Below are 19,509 nucleotides of genomic sequence, written 5' to 3' on the forward strand. Positions count from 1 at the left end.
GGGACAATTCATCTGCCGATTGTGAGCGTTCACTTGGCGCAAACGGCTCCATAACTCCACATTTTCCGCGTTTCGCCAGAGGCAACGGTGAACTGCGCAAAAGGTGGAAGGAAGAAGTCGGAAGAGACGTCAAGTGTTGTGTGAGATGCCATTTTTATATTCCAGAGAAGGCGACAAATTGCAGCGGCCGTTCCCCGTTGTCGCTTCCTTACCGGACAAAAGGTACAAAAGCCCCCCCCCCCGCGCCGGTTGGCTCCGCCACGTTGGAGAGGCCGCTGTTTGCGCTAAGCAAACGGCTCCGCTTCATTTAGTGGCAACTCCTTGGCCACTCACAAAGGCGGCGGCGGGCGCCGCTCGGGGTGACGTGCCGCCATTGTGACGGCGCCGCCCCGCACAAACAGAACATGTGCAAGGAGCCCAAAGTCCAAAAAGGAAAAGACTCGAGCGGACTCTCGCCGCATCCACTTTTTGTTTGTAGACTTTCCAGCGGCAGGCGGGCCACGTTTGCGCTTGCTCGCTCTCTTGGCCCAATTGTTGTCCCCGTGGCTGCTTTCAATGGCAAAGGTGCCCAAGAGAAGCCCACAAGGCACACACACACACACACACACACACACACACACCCTTGTTTTCTTTTCTTTGATTTATGAGCAGTTTGTTGGGGGGGGGGGGGGGGGGCTTCGATAGGCCCTTTGGTCCTGGACGCAATCAGTCATTGGCATGCGGGACAAAGGCAGAGCATCCAGAAAAATAGGTTAAGCAAACACGCTCTGCCAACAGGAAAAGGCGGCTCGGATGTCCTCCTTCGGACTGTCGCAACGGGAATCCACCGCAAACATTGACGCAATATTTGGAACGAGGATGGAGAATGTTCTACGAGGAATCAAGAAATGGGGGCCAAAGCCAGCTTGGGTTGCAGCAGAAGTCGTTTACGTGGCGGCGGCCAAACTCCGGCGAGGTGATTAAGGCCTGGCAACATGCTGAGTGCCAATTAAGTTATTCCCTCGCACGTCGCTTCTTGCCTCTCCGTCGAGCAATCGATAAGCTATCAGGGCTCCAAAGTGGAGGCCAAATGAACGTTAAGTCTCCCTGCGGAGGCCACACTCTCGGCTAATCTCGGAGCGCACGTGCCAGAGGTCGTCTGTCTACCTGTGATGCGCCGTCATTGATGCGAGGCCCACCCGGGGTGTCCGCTTGAGGTGGAGACGTCGTCGTTTGGATGCGCAGCATTTTTCCAGACGCTGGAAACTTGAACACAAAGCGTTGGCCAAAACTAAGACGATCCTACACTGTAACGCTCTGCCTAATAATAACGCCCCCCCCCAGTAGCCTCAGGCCATCCTTTGAAACGCGACCCCCATCTTGAAACCAAATCACACGTGCCCTCTTGTTCCACCCTTGCCCAGGTTTTCAACCTGAACGTGAAACGCAACTTTAAAAACCCAACCCAACCCCCCCCCCCCCTTCCCGTGGCTTCAAGCCCTCCTGAACTCTTGACATTAGACAGAACCAAGCGCGATTAAAAAAAAAAAAGTCACAGCCATCGTGGTAAAAACTGATTTCAGGAGGAGGACGGAATGGCGGCGTCTCCTCACTCAGGCCGGGGGGGGGTGGGGGGGGGGGGGTGGGGGGGAGCGTCCTTCAGCCCAGAGAGTCACTTGGCTAAACGGAGCGCGGGCAGCGCTGACAGATGACAACCCGACACTAGCACGAGAGCTGGATCAAGAGAGTGAAAGATGTCTGTAATTGAGAACGGACCTTCAAGCACGCCCCCCCCCCCCCCCGCGTAGTCTCCCACCGACGCGACAACTATGGGCACCGTGACGACCACCACCAGGGGGCCAAACGGCAGCAACACGGTCACATACACTCGCGGCGGGCCTCGCTCACTTTTGGTATCTGCTTTCTAAAAAGGACCCCCCCCCGCCCCCCCACTGCGCTCATCTCCTTTTACACATGACGTCGCCCCGTCTGCCTCTTTGGCCGAGCCCCCGGCGCGATACGCTTACGCCGAGCCGGCCCCATTGTGCGGCCGTCGCCGCACCCTCTTCAGAAAGGTCAAAGGCACACAAAGGTGAGAGTCGATCTGTTCTTGTCAGCCCCCCCCCCCAGCCCCCACCCCCGACCCCCCCGTGGCTCAAACAAGATGCTTTCGGTATGTTTACAGACTCGGTCATGGATGGGCCGAGGACGACGTGATCAATAGTACAATTCACAAAAAGCGGCGGAGAATTCCCAGCCGGAAGGGCCCGTCTTATAAGAAGGCGTCATGCGCGGCCATTTTGTTTTGTCGGCCACGTCCACTTCACGGCTGGACGTCTGCGGAAAAGTTGGAGGGTCGCTGCTAAAATCTGGGGGGGGGGGAGATGCGGTCAATCTGTCTGCAACCATGAAGTGAAAAAAAAAAATTTTTAAAGCCACGTTGAGCGAGTTTGTCCAAGTCCCGTCTCAAAGTCTCCCAACGCCGCTAATCCCCCGCAAACTCGTCCGTCTCGGACGGAGGAACGCGATAGAAGGTCGCGAGCCGGCAGGCTTTACGCTTTGCGCTCGTACGAGCGGGCGTCAGACATCAGAGCGCAGCCGAGAGACGTGCGAGAGGCTCGCCGATGAAAGCTTACAAGAGTAAGAAGCAGGTTAGCAGCCCAGATTAGCGCCAGGGACACGCATATGGCGGACGCCGCCTCAATCATTCCCTTTCGGGGGGGGGGGGGGTGGACCTGAAGAGGTGAAACGAGGATGCCGGCGTATCAAAAGTCCCTCCCGAGCGTGTGCCTCAAATGAAGCAGACCCCGACAGCGCCGTTTGCACCAATTTGCTGTCAAGCAAGCCGAGACAAATAAGCGCCGCAGAGCCCGCGACTCGTCGGGCAGCCGGCCAGCACGAAAGCTTGCCGGCCGGCCGGCCGCTTCGCTGGCGTCTGCCTGTCCCGATACTTTTTTTTTTTCCATTTGCGGTGCCTCTGACTCACTGAATTTGTGTCTTGATGTCAAAACGGGATGCGACGATAACCGCAAGGAAGAGAGACAAACGCCACTGACGAGCGACGAGACGACAAAACAAGACAAATGTCCCAAAAGAATCCGCGCCGCAACGTAAATCCGGAGTACTGAACGAGAGCTTCCTTATGGCACTCCTGAACCGTTTCAAATCATATTTGCCGCCACGTACGTGTTTATCGCTGCAACATTTGGTGACAGAGGTTGCCGGAATGGAACAGGAAGTGGGGGCTCATTTTCCAGAGGAATTGCGCAATTTCAATTGAAATGCGGCGTTCTGGACAAACTCCAGCTTGGGAATTTGCGCAAATGAGCCCCAATCGGAAAGCAATCGTCCGCGACCGGCTGCCGTCGCAAAAGGCAAACTTTTTTTTTTTTTCAACCGCTTGGAGTTTGTCAAGAGTCAGAAAAGCAACTTGGCAAGCAATCTTTGCCACAAGGCCCCCCCCCCTCTTTTTTTTGCAGCATTTCCAACGGAGCGCTGGCTTGCAAATGTGCTAGCTTCCAAGGTGCGCGGGAGGAACGGCACAAGCCCGTTTCAGACGGAATCGACGGGTTTTAACGATTAACGAAGCAAAGTGGGTTCGCCCCCCCCCCCCCCCCCCACCGCCCCCGGCAGCCATCCGCCGCGGCCGGCCGGGCGGGCCAAACAGGACTTGTTGAAACTCGGCTTGTGTTCGCAAGCGGCGGCGAGCGAGAATAACTACAATAACGTCTCCCTTAAAAGTTAAGCTCTGAGCTTTGGCTGCCGGCCAAGAATGATTTTTTTTGGGGGGGGGGGGGCATCTTCATTTTAAACAAGCGGCTCTCCCGGGAAATCGAGCAGGAGCGGCGAAAACCGGAACCAAAAATGATGATGAAAAACATTTGCAGTCACACAACCAGAAATTCCCCGAATGCCCCCCCCACTCACCCTTTTTTTTCAACTTTGTGTTAAACTGAGAGGATTTAATAAATTTAAAAAAAAATTAAAATTAAGTAAAGATGGCATTGCAGCTCACCGGCGGAACGACGGCATCTTTTTATAACTGACGACACCAACGATGAATCAATGATGAGTTCAAATGAAATGTTTTTTTTTTTTTTTATCTTTGGCGAGTCACGGTGAAAAGGTCCAGTTTTTTCTTCTTTTTTGGCCCCCCCAAACCTTTGTGCATTTATCAACTGGCAGAAGTTCTAAACGAGGCCTTAAGAAGGAGCGAGAAGCTCAGCGGCACACCGGCGGCTCGTCATTACCAGGTCTGTTTGAAAGCGGCCCCGGAGTAAAAGGAGCGCGCCGACGCCGCTCGCGCGTCCTGCCGAGAGCATCGTTTCTCTTTTTTTTTTCTCCATCCATTCGTGACGTAAACACTGCAACGTATATCATCCACCCGCGGACGTCGGAAAATCTTCGGCGCTCGGCCTACTGAAACGGTGTCTCACGCGCATTTGGGCGTCATCCCGTGTGATTGATGTCTGCGGGAGCTTTTCAAAACATATTTCAAGTTTGGCGAGCAAGAAACGTGACATGGGAAGTCCCGCTGAAAAACGTTGCCGTTTATCCGCCTGAAAAGAAGCTAAAATTGCGATTTCAAGCGTGGGGGTTTGGACAAAGCTGAGGCGGAAGGAGCCTCGTTTGCGTTTCGGCCTGCAGAGGGCGCCCAGGAAAGCGTTTGCTCCAATTCGGGCCTTTTGGGGCTCGCGTCAGTCAATGCTCCACGCGCACAAAACGGAGGAAAACTCCATTAGCAAAGCAGTGAGCGTCACACATCTGTCGAGTACGTGTGGTTCAAATTTGGAAGCAACTGAATGGGGGGGGGGGGGGGGGGGGGTTGGAAAGATCCGTGGAAAAAGGGCAAAGTGAGCAGACACTCTTTCTCCGTATTTGAGCAAATTGGCTTCAAGCTTCCTTTTTTTGTGGCTCTCTTCATGATCGACACATCCACCAAATGTTAATGTGCGATGTGGCTTCTGGGGCTGAATTCCCCCTCCCCCCACCCCAAAAAATGTCAAAACTAGCAACATGAAGTGCACCGCAGCAAATGGCAGACTTCCTTTGTGTTTGCAGGCATGGCTTGTTGAGTCTTTTTTGTGGGTCTCCTGGTGAGAGAACATTTGGAGAACATTTCAAGATGCCCTAACTCAGCCATTTCAAGGCTTGCAGCTCCAACCGAACCGGAGCCGCGTCTCACTTTGCTGCCATTTATGCCAAACAGGTTGAAGCCAGCTGAGCCCGAGCAACGCCGGCGCCACCTTCAGTCCACCATGAGCAGGGATCGGAGTCCGCCAACCTCACACATGTGATCTCTCCTCTCCCGTCTCCACAAGATGACCGGCAACGAGCTATCAAAGCCCGCACATCCGCGCTGTGAGGCAGACATTTAAGACTAAAGGACACCACCCCCCCACCCCCCTCCTCACACCTGACATGTTTTGCATTGGCTTTTGGCAAGCCAACGCATGAGTGAGGACATTGAAAGGACTTCATCTCCATCTCACTAACAAACAGCAGAAGTGGGGCCAAAACAGAGCGGCATTTGTTCCCATTGTGGCTCCTGACCACCTACTAAGGGCCCTTTGAGAGGAGCGCTCGCCCTGGAATGATCAGGCTCACCCCCCCCCCAGCAACTCCCTAGGCTCCGCAGGCCTGCGGAGAGCACTGGGCCAAACACATCCTGCCCATCTCCTGAGAGATTATCCAACTCAATGAGCACATTGATGCCAGAAAAGACTGAAGGTGACCAGGGGGGGTTGGAAACCGAAGCCGGCTATTCAGAACTTCCAGCAAAACCCCCCACGCCCCCAAAGGAGGAGATAAGGCCGCACTTACTGGCTACTTCCAGCGAGGCGTTGTGGCTGACGGCCTCCCCCAGGTAGTTGCGGGCCACGCAGACGTAGGAGCCCTCGTCGGGTTTGCTCCGCCGGCCGTGAACGATGCGCAGGAAGAAGAGCGAGCCGCTGGGCAGCAGCATGCGGTGCGAGCGCGGGTCGTCCCGGTCCGTCTCCACCCGCTCGCCGTCCTTGTACCACTCCACGGTCGGCGTGGGCCGGCCCTCCGCCTTACAGTTGAGGGTGGCCGGCTCGCCTTTGGATACGATCAGGTCGGACGGGTGCTCCGCGATGCGAGGGGGCGTGTCCTCCTGGCGCAGGCGGGACCCTGGAACCACAACGGGAAAACCTTTTGAGATTTGGAGGGCGACGGCGGACTGATTTTTCCTCCCATTGCCGCCGTCGCGTAGTTTCGACTCGTTAGCGACTCGAAAAATACCGTTTTGTTTGTACACAGTTTGTACACACGCGCAAAGCGACTGCTTTTTCATCATATTGTCTGGATGCTCAGGAGGTCACAAAGCAGACAAAGAAGTCGCGAGAACGCCGCAACAGTCGAGGCGCGGCGGTGACCTTTAACCGCCTGCGACTGAATTTGATGCGCGAAAGGCACGGGCCCGAATGTAATGATTAATCGATGACGCGCTTGGCAACGGAAATGCTGATAACGGTCGGGGAATGCTAAGCGATTGGAGATTTGACCTTGTTGAGCTGCCTTTTCCGCTTGCCGTGCGTCACGTTTAGTCACCAAGCGGCGCCGCGATGCGCCGCCCGCATCCAGTGACAAACAAAACAAAAAAATCAAAATAAAAATAAACAGCAAGAAACAAGTTGTCTCATGTTGAGCGCATGTTTTGTAGCAATCTGATCAAATCTCAACGACGCATCTCGGTAGGACCGCTGGAAACGGACAAAAGCAAGCCCCCCCCCACCAAAATGGCCGCTTCAAGACAAAATGGCAGACTTTGACTTAGCGGGCGTGGTTTCAGGAGACTTTTTGGTGGCTCTACTCATGATAGATATTGCTGCCAAATGTCAACGCAGCCAAGTTGTTTGGAGTTGTGTTTCGTGGCGAGTCAGCAAACTTTGCCAAATCCGAGTAGCAATCTGAAAAAATATCAAATAAAATATCAAAAATTGTGTATTTTTGGCTGACTTTTTTTTTGTGGATTTGGCGAAAGACATTGGTGCTGCAAAATTTCATGTTGCGACATCAGGGGTGAGGGGCGATCACGAGACATTTTGGAGGTTTTGACCGAGCCCCCAATTGGACCACATCAGCCAGACGTGAGCCTCGTGGATGGCTAATTTCCTCCGTTAATTCTGAATGAAGTTTGTGGGGGGGGGGGCTGTCATATGAGCGCGTGAGACCTTCCCTTCCATCCCAGAAAGACTCGCTTTTGATTACGCGGCGGTCAGGTGCCTCGCAGATCAAACGGCACGGCAGCGGCAAAAGGAAATGAAGTGACAGAAGATAAGCGAAGGCTGTGTCGCCTGGTGACAAAGAGGAGCGCTGAACTGAAACCAAGACTGGGGGAGGGGGGCGAGGGGGCTTCAGAACATGTCCACGTTATCTGGGCTGAAATGACTCCCCGACGAGCCAAGCCGCTTCGGAGGCTCATTAGCTTCCTGCTGGTGTTTTGAACTCATCATTGCATCCAAAAGTAGCCCCCCCCCCCTCCAACCCCCGATTCACACACACCGCCACAACTTTCAAGTCAGGCATCCGGCGCCACTTGCAAAGTGGCTGGTCCAATAGGCGGTGACACTCCCACACTGCATCCTTCTCCCACCAACTCAGCCTCCGCCATCCTGGGTGTCCCCCCCCCCCCGCCCCCTTATTAATGACTCGCTGCTGAGGAAAGCATCTTTTTAGTGTGGTCGTCGCATATTTCCAAGGGAATGCGCCTCCGCGGTAAGATGGATGACTTGAAGACAAGCGGCGGCCGGTCCCACACATTGTCAGGAACGCGACGCCACTAGACTTGGGAGCCACCACGAGAGTCACTTTTAGTCTGAGCGCCATCGTCAATTTCTTTTCTCTCTTGCTCTCTTTCTCCGCTGGGAGTTGCCTTTCACGCAACGCTGCAAACACGCCACCATGTGTTTTCTATCAACTCTTTTGGAGGAACACAAATGTGTAAAAACCAAAAACGTCAGCGTACAGTAGGGCAGGCGGCCGCTATTTATATCGCTACCGGGCGTTGGACAAACTCGATGGACTGCGGGGGTAAAATGAAGCATCCTTCAAGTGGCAGATCTTTGAATGAGACTGACAGAAGAGCGACGGGGCGATATCGACACACGTGGTTCCTGACAACGCTCCGGAAAGAAGAAACGCATCGAAAGAATTGAGTCTGAACTGAGCAGAGGCGGTGGGCAATGTCGGGAATAAACCGCAAATGTCCAAAGTTGACTCTTACAGAGAAGGCAATGGCTAGTGATGAAAAAAGCGGAAAGGGGCGTGGCCTGGATGGGGCGACCAATCACAACAAGTAAGACATCATACACGTCCAATCGCAGGGTTGTTTACAATCGGAAGATGGAAAGACTGATTGGGAGAGCTGGTGAAAATTCCACGATAAGGTATACCTGACCCGGATTTAGACGATTCACAAAAATGATCAATTTAAGAAATTAATGTATCATTTATTTCTTAAATGTATTTCTTAAATCTGTGTATCCGCACAAAATTGCCATCCCTGCTCTTAGTAATCACATCTTGGCTAGATGAGTGGAACGCACGTTACTTTGGAGTCAGACAATCCTCCACGAGGCGTCTCCAGTTGCTCCACGATGCCGCTTTCTCGCCCCTCTCGATTGGTACTCGTAAGAGGGGGCGCAGACAGGCACTCCTACCCTGCACTGGCTCCCGATACATTTTTATTTGCTTTTCAATCTTGAAATGGGCTCGCTCCTTGCACCTGCCCGGTGCCCCGGGGAGGCTCCGAGGGGACGGAGCATTTTCTGCCGTCGGTGCGTCGGACCGTCATTGTTCTTACATTTTTTGTTTTGTTTGTTGTGTGAATGATTTTTTGCTCCACGTACAGCACTTTGTATATATGGCGGCGGTTGTTTTCAAGTGCTCGAGTTGAGTTGAAAACTCCAAAGCGCAACTGAATTGCCCAACCTCCGTTTGAAGTCTGTTCCCGTCACACGGCATTTAGTTAGAAGCCGCCCGCCCTCCAGACAAACGGCCTCCGCCGCCCCCCCCCCCCCTCATTGAGCAGGCGAGGCGGAGGGAGGGAAGATGTTTTATTAAACAGGACTTTGAAGAACTCCGCCAATAACTTTTCGCTTCCCTGAGTTAAGATTGCTCCTCTCTCATTTGGAGCTTGAAGTTTGGGTTTTGGCAGGGGGGGGCAGGGCTGGCGTCATTGGAGATATTCAGTCATGGGCTGATTTCTTTTGTTTGCTTGCCTGTCTTGAACACGGGCGGCTGCACGATCTGGTGAGCTTGCAAGGGGGGCGCGCTCAAAAACGGGTTCCAAAGTCAACGCAAGTGATGCCGTTTGAAGAGGCCGGCCAAAATATTCGGGCTGCGGGAATTCACTCGGCGACGTTAGCGCTCACCGGAGCCTACCCGCGGGGAAGCCGGACTTGGACGGCTCGATGGGATCCAATCGATCGAGGCCTCGGGCCAAATGTTTCTGCTTTCGTGCGAGCGTTCGCTCAGGCCCCCGCCGCCCCCGCCCTTTCTCGTCTGCTCTCTCACATGCACTTAAAGTCAAAAAAAAATGGAGGCATGAGGGAGTTAATTAAGAAAACCCACAGCCGACGAAAGTTTCTTTTCGCTCACCAAGGCCGCGAGCGCCGGGGTCCGGATGCCGAGCCCCTCTCGCCAAATGAGAGAGGCCGGTTTGCAGGGACGGCAGACAAAGAAATCCACCCCCCCCCCAACCCCCCCTGAGGATCGATAAAGATCAGGATTAATTAATTGGCGTTTGGGATGCTTCCTGAGTTAGTTGTTTATTGCTCTGTGTTTATCATCAAAACTCCTATTTTGTCAACCATATCACAATGAGCTGGAGAGCGAGGGTGGGGGGGGGGGACTTTTGACGCAGACATTGATTTTTTCTGTTCAAGCAATGAAGGAAACCAACATAAGAAAACAGAAAAAAAAGAGTGTGAAGACCGCATGGCGAGCGAAGCGCCTCTGTCAGAATGGGGGGGGGGTCATCCCTCCGAGACCCGACGCGCAATTAAAAGCTAACCGAGGCCCTCCGGCGACAGCATGCGCCCTGTATCTTTTGCTAATTAGTCTCAGCTGAATTCATCAACAGGAAAAAGGGTGGGGGGGGGGGGGGGAGCACAAAGAAGAACTGATGGCAGAATCGGCTGCGGGAATGGCTTTTTTTTTTTCTTCATCACAGCTTCTGCCTCGGCTCTGCAAGGACAACGGGGCCACGGGGAGGCCTCGCAAGAGCGCAATCTGCTTCCCGGTAAGATGAAACGGCTCACGACGCACCACTTTGTAAGATGACCAAGTTCGACACCGACTATCGCCGACATGCATTTGAAAACAATGAACGGCACGTCTGAGCTGTAAAATGAGTTTTGGTTTCCATCATAAACGCACCCGAGGTCATCTCATCAATGGCCGCCGCCGCCGGAAGCCCGAGCCGCCTGTCAGAGGTGCCGCAGATATGCAATATGGAAGCCTGATAAGCGCGGTCGAGCGCCGCCTATTAAGGTGCCATTAGGGCACTCCAGAGGGGTTTATGGCGCCGATAAGAGCGCAGGGCGTGTCCCTCGGGGCTTTGAGCCACGCCATCAAGGGGTGGGCGGGAATAGAAGCGAAAAAGCCCGCCTTGGAAGCATTTGCCGAATGAGTGGACAGCAGCCGTGTGGAATACTTCCGCATCGGGCTAGCGCTAAGAGGCGGGATCGAAGCCCCCGGAGCGAATGCGCGCTGAGGGCCGAGGGGCGGGGCCAGGTGAGCCGATGATGGCCATCTTTACGGCTTCTTTCACTTTATGGCTGATTGATGAAGACAAGAAACAAGGAAATGAAAAATGACACTTTGTTCTTTTTTTGGATCGATTCAGTGAGCTACGCGCCTATTCCTACCCCCCTCCCCCCAAAAAAAATCCTCAACTACGTGCCTTCACACCTTTAACAGACTGCCAATGAATGAGACAATACCAACAAAAGAATGAATTTGAAAACGGCTCCTTCAGCTTTCCATTTGACCCTCAAATTAAAAACTTAATTCGCTCCTGACGCTGTGTTGGTTTGCAGAGCTCCGGCATACTCTAAAAATGTCCCTAAATTGTTCTTAATTTTTTTTTTTTTTTGCAGTCTGCACAGGAAAGGCCGCTGCTCTTCCTGCCGCTCTCCTTCAACGCCGAGCTTGGCAACGTCGCCACAGACAGACGCACGGATACAGTCTTGAATTCCCAACGGAATCCATTTTGCGGACGAGTTGCCGCTAATCCCGAAACCAAATCGTTGGAAACTGCAATCTCAACAACCATCTCGCTTGAACGTGCGAGTGACAGACCACGCAAATTCAGGAGCGCGCCTCTCCATGCTTCCGAAAAAAAAAAAAAAAAAAAGACAGGCTGGCGGATGTCATTCCCGCCGCCGATGAGGGACCGCAGGGAAAAAATGTGGACTCAAGATGGGCGCCAGATGCCAAGCCGAGAGGCTGCATTAGGAAAGGATTACGGAAAAGAAGCGTGAGGAAAACCCGCACATGGGCAATTACGTCCTTTTCCTCTTTCTCCGCTCTCTTTTCTTTTCTTTTCTTTTTTTTCTTTGAACAAAATTTAACCGGTGGGCCGCAATCAGTCCGTGCGATGGATCAAAGCCGAGCATCCGTTGATCGAGCACGTTTATTCCTCGAGTGGCCTTTTTCATCGAGTTCCAAACAGCCCCCGCGTCAACATTTAAACCAGCATCTTGATTTGCAAATGAATGAGCCCGTTTTGTTTTACAAACGCGGAGACCATCACAAGAGCCGCGTTATAAACAAAAATCAATCGTAGAAAGGAGACAATCGCAAAACAATTCTTTCACTCTTGGACCCAAAATCAAAAGCCGACCACGAACCAGGAAGTAGCGCAAAAACACAATGAGCCCCGCCTCAATTTCAGCCTGCGGCCAGTCTGACTCCACAACATCGTTCGTCAGGGCGTCTATCAGAAGTAGACCCACAAAAAAAAAAGAAGAACATCCATCCATCCATCATCTACTGCTTATCCGGGGCCGGGTTGCGGGGGCAACAGCTTTAGCAGGGAAGCCCAGACTTCCCTCTCCCTAGCTACTTCTTCCAACTCTCCCCGGGGGATCCCGAGACGTTCCCAGGCCAGCTGGGTGACTTAGTCTCTCCAGCGTGTCCTGGGTCTTCCTCGGGGTCTCCTCCCGGTGGGACATGCCCGGAACACCTCACCGGGGAGGCGCTCAGGAGGCATCCGAATCAGATGCCCAAGCCACCTCATCCGGCTCCTCTCGATGTGGAGGAGAAGCGGCTCGACTCGGAGCCCCTCCCGGATGACCGAGCTTCTCACCTTATCTCTAAGGGAGAGCCCGGACACCCTGCGGAGAAAACTCATTTCGGCGAGAAAAAGAAGAACAGTTTAGGGTCATTAGGGTCATTTTCCACACACATGAATCCAATGATTTGGCATCATTTCCCTACTTGAGAAGTGGCAAAATCTTCGCCTCAGCAAGCGCGGCGACTCATTCGCTCTTCGTGCCAAGAAAGAAAACGCCAAATAAGCTGGAGGGCTTAAAAAGCCAAATGTAATTGGTCTTAACGCTACTTGCCTCGATGGCAGCGGCTGATAGGGACCTGCCGTCTTGGGTTACAGTCCAACAAGAGCATGCGAGCGCCAATGAGCCGAGCCGTTCGTGCGGGCGAATCGAAATGCTCAGGCCAAACGCGTTCTCGCGCGGGGCGCAGACAGCCGGGTGTCGAAAGGCGTCGAGCGTCGGCATGTGTTTACGTCTGAGCGCAAAAAAAAAAATTCTTTTAATTGGCACGTGTTCTCTGGGCAGCCATCAGTTCAGCGTCCGTGCGCTTACGTTGGCACATGCGACGAAAGTTCATCAACTACATCTGCGGGCGTGAGCTATTATTAAATTGCTGAGCGAAGACTCGGTGGAGCCACGGCTTCATGCGGCCAAAGGCGTGGAGAGACACCAGCGCGAGCCGGGCTGAGCGGGGGATGGCCAGCTTCCAGACAAAATGGGAGCTTCGACTAGCCCCCGAAATATGGCCACTGGAAAATATGAAAGCTAGCGGGAAGGGGGGGGGGTTGTTTCTTTCTTTCTTTTTTTTTTTTTTTTTCCAAGGCATGCCATGTGTTGCGGTGTAAAATATTTGGTGAAAATTCATCCTGAAAGGGGCGACGGCTGCCAAGAGCTTTCTGAATGACACAGAGGAACGTTTGTGCTAATGTGAGTCAGGCACTTACGTTGCACTTCCACTGTCAAAAATTGAGCCAGGTAACAAAAAAATCCTTTCGCAGTGCATCGCAAGCGTCGACTGAGACCGAAGACGTCATTTATTCATCCGAGTCCTTCCAACAAAGGTAGACCAAGCATAGGAGGGTGGCAACGGTTCGCTAAGGATGGGGGAGAACCCTCTTTCGCTTTGGCAACATGAAATTTGGTGGGCAAGAACAACACAGACAGAATTTTTTTTTTTTTAAAAAGCCATGTCCCAAAACTACCTAGCCCCTAAAGTGACATAGGAAAAAAACAAAAAGATCAATCTTTCACCGCTAGCGCTATATTATTAGCCCGCGCAAGCTAGCTTCTGTGAACATCTTATCTTTTTTTTTTTTTTTTTTAATCAGTCGACGACATCTAATTGGTGTTGTCCTTTTTTCGAGGAGACAGCATCAGTCCTCTTCTGCCCCCACCGGCTCACTTCATTGGAAGCAGGCGAGTGTTCAGAGGAAGCTAGCTGACGCACATAAATAAGCTAGCGCATGTTTATTGCGACCTGGAGAGCGCCCAACCCATAGACAGCGCGGTTGAAAGAAGGAGTCGACGATCCAAAGTGAAGCTCTGAATTGAAACGCGGCTTTTTAGCAATCACCTACAAGATTCCCATCTCGTACCGACAGGTTGCGAGCATCGAGGTGATGGCCTCTCCGGCTGCAACGAGCAACGCATTCCAGGTCCTCCGTTGCCATCTGTTACGTTTTAGCATCGCACATCAGGATCACTGTCAGATGTCCCAAGACCAGTTCGGCTGCAAAGTTGGAGAGATGATTGTGGGGAGATGGAGGGGGGGCGCTTGTGTGGGCTTGTGCGGGCTGGGGCAACAAGGTCCACACGAGACAGCTGTGAGGACAAATGCTTTTGGACATATGCTCCGAATGTCAGTTTGAGGAGCAACCACTGCATATCGTCAATGGTTCCCGTTTGCCTCAGGGAATCTCCGTTAGGTGCATTTCCTAAGCACTTGAGCATCCAAGTCGGTAGGACGCCCACCCCTGCGTTCCGGCACTCAAGTCAAGGCATTGCGTCCTAAAATGTGGTTGTTTTAGTCAGGCTTACGCGAGGATAAGATCTCGACTCAACGGCAGTGTATTTCACGAGCACTTGAAAACAATCACCGCTGTCGAGCAAAACGTGGAGCAAAAAAACTAAATAAAAATCATATGATGACGCTAAATGAATAACAAAGACAGTAGAAGGCACCAAAACATTCATTCATTCATTCATTCATCTTCCGTACCGCTTGATCCTCACTAGGGTCGCGGGGGGTGCTGGAGCCCATCCCAGACGTCTCCGGGCAGTAGGCGGGGGACACCCTGAATCGGTTGCCAGCCAATCGCAGGGCACACAGAAACGAACAAGCATTCGCACTCACACTCACACCTTGGGACAATTTAGAGTGTTCAATCAGCCTGCCATGCATATTTTTGGAATGTGGGAGGAAACCGGAGCACCCGGGGAAAACCCACGCAGGCCCGGGGAGAACATGCAAACTCCACACAGGGAGGCCAGAGCTGGAATCGAACCCGGTACCTCTGCACTGTGAAGCCGACGTGCTAACCACTGGACTACCGGGCCGCCCCGGCACCAAAACAGTCCAATTAAATAAAGATCTCAAGAATAAAAATCCCACCCGAGAGGACCGAGCTGATCTCACCCCGAATGCCAGACAATGCATCCAACAATGGACTGGAAGAAGAAGAAGAAAAATGATGAGTTTCAAAGATCGGCTTGCCCAACGTTCATTCCAAAGAGAGGGACCGGCAACGGAAAAGCCCCCCCCCCTGAGGCGAAGCTTAGTTCTCAGCATTCTGGAGCGACTGGAGACGCTTTATGGAGGATTGGCCGACTCCAAAGAAACGCTCATACACTCATCGAGCCAAAATGTGATTACCAAGAGTCAACTTTCAACTCGGGACGTTCCTGGTTTATTGCGGGTCATGCCAATAACTTCCGGGTCATTCCCACATCACTTTCTGTTCTCTCAGGGAACATTTCCCCACTTTGAAAATTCAAGGATTGCGACCAGTCTACATTTGCACGGCGATTTCTATTGTCCCCTGCACCGAGACGGAGGCAAAGCATACAACAGATGAGGCCGCAAAGGCAACCAGGTGTCCAAACCGCGTCAAAGACAGGCGAGGCAATTAAAGACAGGCCGGCAGGGGGGGGGGGGGAGGCAATTACTCATGAAGTCAATCCTGCACCTTTCAGCCACATTTTATCCCTCAGAGTGTCATGGGTCACATTTCGCCGCACTTCAAGCTGCCGCTTGCGTGACGCACGGGCTTTCCGCTTAAGACTTGCAATCAAATGCAAATGTTAAGGCAAAAAGAGAAAAAGCTGCCTTTCAGCCAGCGGAGCTCCAATTGTTAGTCAATTAGAGGGAGGCCATGTGGGAGGCGGCTGATCTACAGACCCTCCATGCCGGAATGCTGCGGCTTGAAAAGCTTTTTTTCTGGGGGGCGGCTGAAGTGGTAGCACGTGTTTAAAGCTTCTTGCAATTTTGTGACTATTAGACACGGCTATGGCCCGACCAAATGAGGCGCCTTTCCTCACGTCAATACGGATCCTCGGCCCGTTTGTTTGAAGCGCCGATGGATCTCAAGGTCACCTTCTCATTAATTACGTTCCGTCGCGCCGACTTCTATGGCCATCATTTTTTTTTTTTTTAGGTTTACAGACGGCGGCAATGGAGATGTCAATTTGCTGACGCGGCTGCGGCCGATAATAGCTTTCGGATGAGCGAGGCGACACCGAGGAAAAGTTGAGGATGTGAAGCGTTTGATGGTTTGAACTGTCAGCAAAAGGGAATATTAAGCGTGACAATAAAGCGGGGGCTTGGGAGGGGGGGGACACCATTCATCAACTAATTAGCAGTCTCTCTTTAACTGCTAATTGAATCTGAGCCCCTCGGCTTCTCTTTGGGCAGCTCTCCCCCCCGCTGTGCATCGTCGGGAAAAAGGCGGCATTTAGCATTTGAAAAGTGGAGAACGCGGCGACAGTCACAATAAGCGGAAATGACGTCTATTGGCGTCGGCGTTGATTCAAAAGTGGGAGGAGCTCGGTCCGCTCGCACGTGTAAACGGCTGACGCGGAATGCTTCGGAAACCAGAATTTTCACCTCAACCGCGAGCGTGGCCGACTTCAAGCCATGGCGTGGGGCAACCTTTCAGAGAGATCCAGAATACGCCGAATTGCGGCGGGACGCAGCAGCACAAGCGCCGCTTTGTGCCGGCGCCCTCCGTTTACTCAGCACTTCCAAAAATCAACATCGTGTCTCCCCCCAGATGTCCACTTTTGAAAAGAGACTCCTCAAAGCCCCTTCGCCACCATCAGCACATTCGCCGCCACAAAGGGAGGAGCTGCGGGAATGCCAGCGGTTCCCCCTCCTAATATGTCCACCCCCACAACGGAACAACCTCCCCCCAAACCCCCCCCCTTAAATCCCTGACGAATCCGTCCCCCTCCTCCACGCCTCACAATCGGCCCGTTGAGGGGACACAATGCCGCCTCCCCGCCGCTTTCCCCACAAGCCGTTACTGGCGAAGGAAGGAAAAAAGCCGAGTCTTAACAACCGGCCCGAAACAACAAAAACCGAATGGGAGTTTTCTTTGGGTACGTTTTGCCCCGGCGACTCGCTAGTCAGATGTGCATTTCCCGGATGCGGGCTTGAAACCTTCGTGTGAAACCCGAATTGACGTTTGTAAATGAAATCGCAAGTCTTGCTGTTGATTTGAAAGCAGAATCTGTGTAAGCCAAACCAAAAACCAAAAACCGTTGAACATGTTACTTTGGGTTTGAAAATGCCATTTGAAAGCCGATACACGAGTCCCGAGTTGAAATACGAAGCCGGTCTCAAACCTCAAATTTGAATTTTCATATGCAACTGGGAAACCCTAAATGAAAAAAATCCTGATGCGGTTTTTGAAGTTTGACATTGAAGCCTTAAAGCGCTGTTGAAAAGTGCAATTTGAAACCCTACCCTGCGTCTGAAAGACTCCCTCCAACTTGGAAGCCTAATTTGCAAAGCTAATCCCGTGTCGGAACCTTCATTTGAATCCTTCAGCCAATGTTGCAAGGCGAAGTGACGTCTTTTGGTGATTCGGGCTTTCCACCGGCAGACATCTTGATGAGAAACTGCGGCTTGCTGAGCGAGCGCCCGTCCAGTAAATTTGTCAGTGCGGATTAGCATGACGTAACCATGTTGGTCGGCATAAGCCCTTTTTTTTTTTTTTTGCTACTGCAATTTGTCATGACAGGAAGCAGAGCCATGGGAATTCCAAGTGGACCGCCCCCCCCCCCCTCCCAGACAGAAAGCAGACCGTCCTCTATTTGAAAGCCTTACCCACCAGCTTGAAACCGTTAGCTTGGCTTGAAAACCAATTTGAAACACGAACCAAGTCTTAAAACACAAACGTGATTGATTCCTCAAGGACGAGAACTATACTGATCGGGTACTCATAAAGACCGCCGATATGAGAGACTATCGAGTAAATCCTCCTCGGCAGTCGTCGGCGGCGCGATACCGATACGCGATACCGCGATACTGCTCACAATTTCCCTGACTCGAAAGCCTGTTATGAAGAAGGCCCAATGCGGCCTTTGACCCTTTCCCCTTTTGGAGCAACAGATGACAATCTCCGGACATGAGCGGGATGAGCTAATAAATCCAATTAAGAGGGGGGAGGGGGCCTGAGCAAGTCATTAAGAGTCTAATTTAGCTCCGCCCTCACGTTTATCTTGTCAGTCGTTCCGGATTTCGTCACGCTTCTCGCCGGCTTTCCCTTCACGAGGCCTCGCCAAAGCCGAATCTGCCCGGTTTCTGACGGGAGGCTTTCACGGTGCACGTCGGATTGGAAAGTGGAGCCGCACGCCGACGCCTCGGAGAAACCACACGCATCCAACCATCCTCAATTGATCAAGTCAAAGCCAAGCCAAACTTCAAATGGTCATTCGAAGAACCTGAACCCTGGAGTGAAAGCAAAACAACAAGATTTGCACCCTTGCCTCGAACTGGACTTTGAAACCCTAACCTTGGAACTCTAATTTCATATCCTGACACTGGCTTGACACAAACCCGAATTTGAAACCCTCCCTCGTTTCATCACCTTTCATCTCCCGGCCGAACCCGGGGCGTGGCGAGCAATCGCCGAGCGCGAGATAACAGGCGTCGAAAGGCTTTTTCAGGGCAGATGGGCCCATAAAAGGCCGCCGACGCGTGTTTGACGCGAGGCAGCGGCGGTGGCAAAGGGCGGCTTGTGGCTCTCCGGGCCGATATGGCAACTTGTCAAATTGTCATTTGAAAGCCAAAAGTTGGCCTACAGATTGAAACCACAACAACAAAGCTTCAAACTCCAAACTCGAGATGGCCGAGTACCTTATGTATCAAAAGTAGTAGTGGGATCGGTATCAGTGACGACTCAAGAATTGAGTTCTTGTACTGGTATCAGACTGAATAAAAGTGGTACAGAACACACCCTTTACAAAGCCGTCCGTCTTCCAACTCCAAACTTCAAAGAGAAAGTCTGGCTACGAAGCTTAATTTGAAATCCTAAAAAAGCCGCATCCCAAAACGTCAATGCTTGAAAGCTAAATTTGGAACACCAGCCCTACTTTGAAAGTTTGAAACGCTAACCCTGGTTTGAAGTTATAATTCCACACTCTAAGCTTGGGTACTGACCCAAATTAGAAACTTACGGGCCTTACTCCATGTCAGATTCTTTATTTTATTTTATAAGTATCGCTGACTGGTATCGGCATCCTTCACAATGACCTGACCGATCAGTACTTGAAAGCCCCATTTGAAATCCTCACTGTGGCTCGGAAGCCCCCCGGCTACAAACCCTAAATTTGCAACCCTAAATTCAATCGGATCCAGAACAGACCTGGCAGAGTAGAATCAAGTTCCCAAGCCTCCAATGAGCATCCAAGGCCACATCGTGGCCCTTAATCCACTGCACTTGCGCATCTCGGCCACTTTGTCCTCGTCGAGTACTCGAGTACTCGCTCCATCTCCATCCACTTTCTCACAGTCCCAAACGGGACACGGCACCGTGCGCTCCCTGCTCACCGCGACTTCCTGTTTAGGTAAGTGGTTGCATCATTTCCTGTTGCATCTGCACTGATAAACCACCTCAAACAAGGACTTATGGAGAAGCAGCTGCTTTTTTTAATGGGGGGGGGGGGCGAATCCAATCTGAGAACAGACAAAGCCTTTAGACAAGATACCACAAAAAAAAAAAACACCCTA

At 52.2% G+C, this 19,509-nt stretch overlaps 1 protein-coding gene across 4 annotated transcripts in view; it reads right to left on the minus strand.

Annotated features, from left to right (window-relative positions):
- LOC127608548 (roundabout homolog 1-like) overlaps nt 1–19,509 on the minus strand; it is a 121,242-nt gene that overhangs the window by 58,611 nt on the left and 43,122 nt on the right. For all 4 annotated transcript variants that reach the window (XM_052077668.1, XM_052077669.1, XM_052077670.1 and 1 more), the window contains one exon: nt 5,803–6,129. In XM_052077668.1, coding sequence (XP_051933628.1) covers nt 5,803–6,129 — 327 coding nt within the window. The remainder of the gene's footprint in view (nt 1–5,802; nt 6,130–19,509) is intronic.

This window comes from Hippocampus zosterae, chromosome 10, assembly GCF_025434085.1.
Source record: "Hippocampus zosterae strain Florida chromosome 10, ASM2543408v3, whole genome shotgun sequence".
NCBI lineage: Eukaryota > Metazoa > Chordata > Actinopteri > Syngnathiformes > Syngnathidae > Hippocampus > Hippocampus zosterae.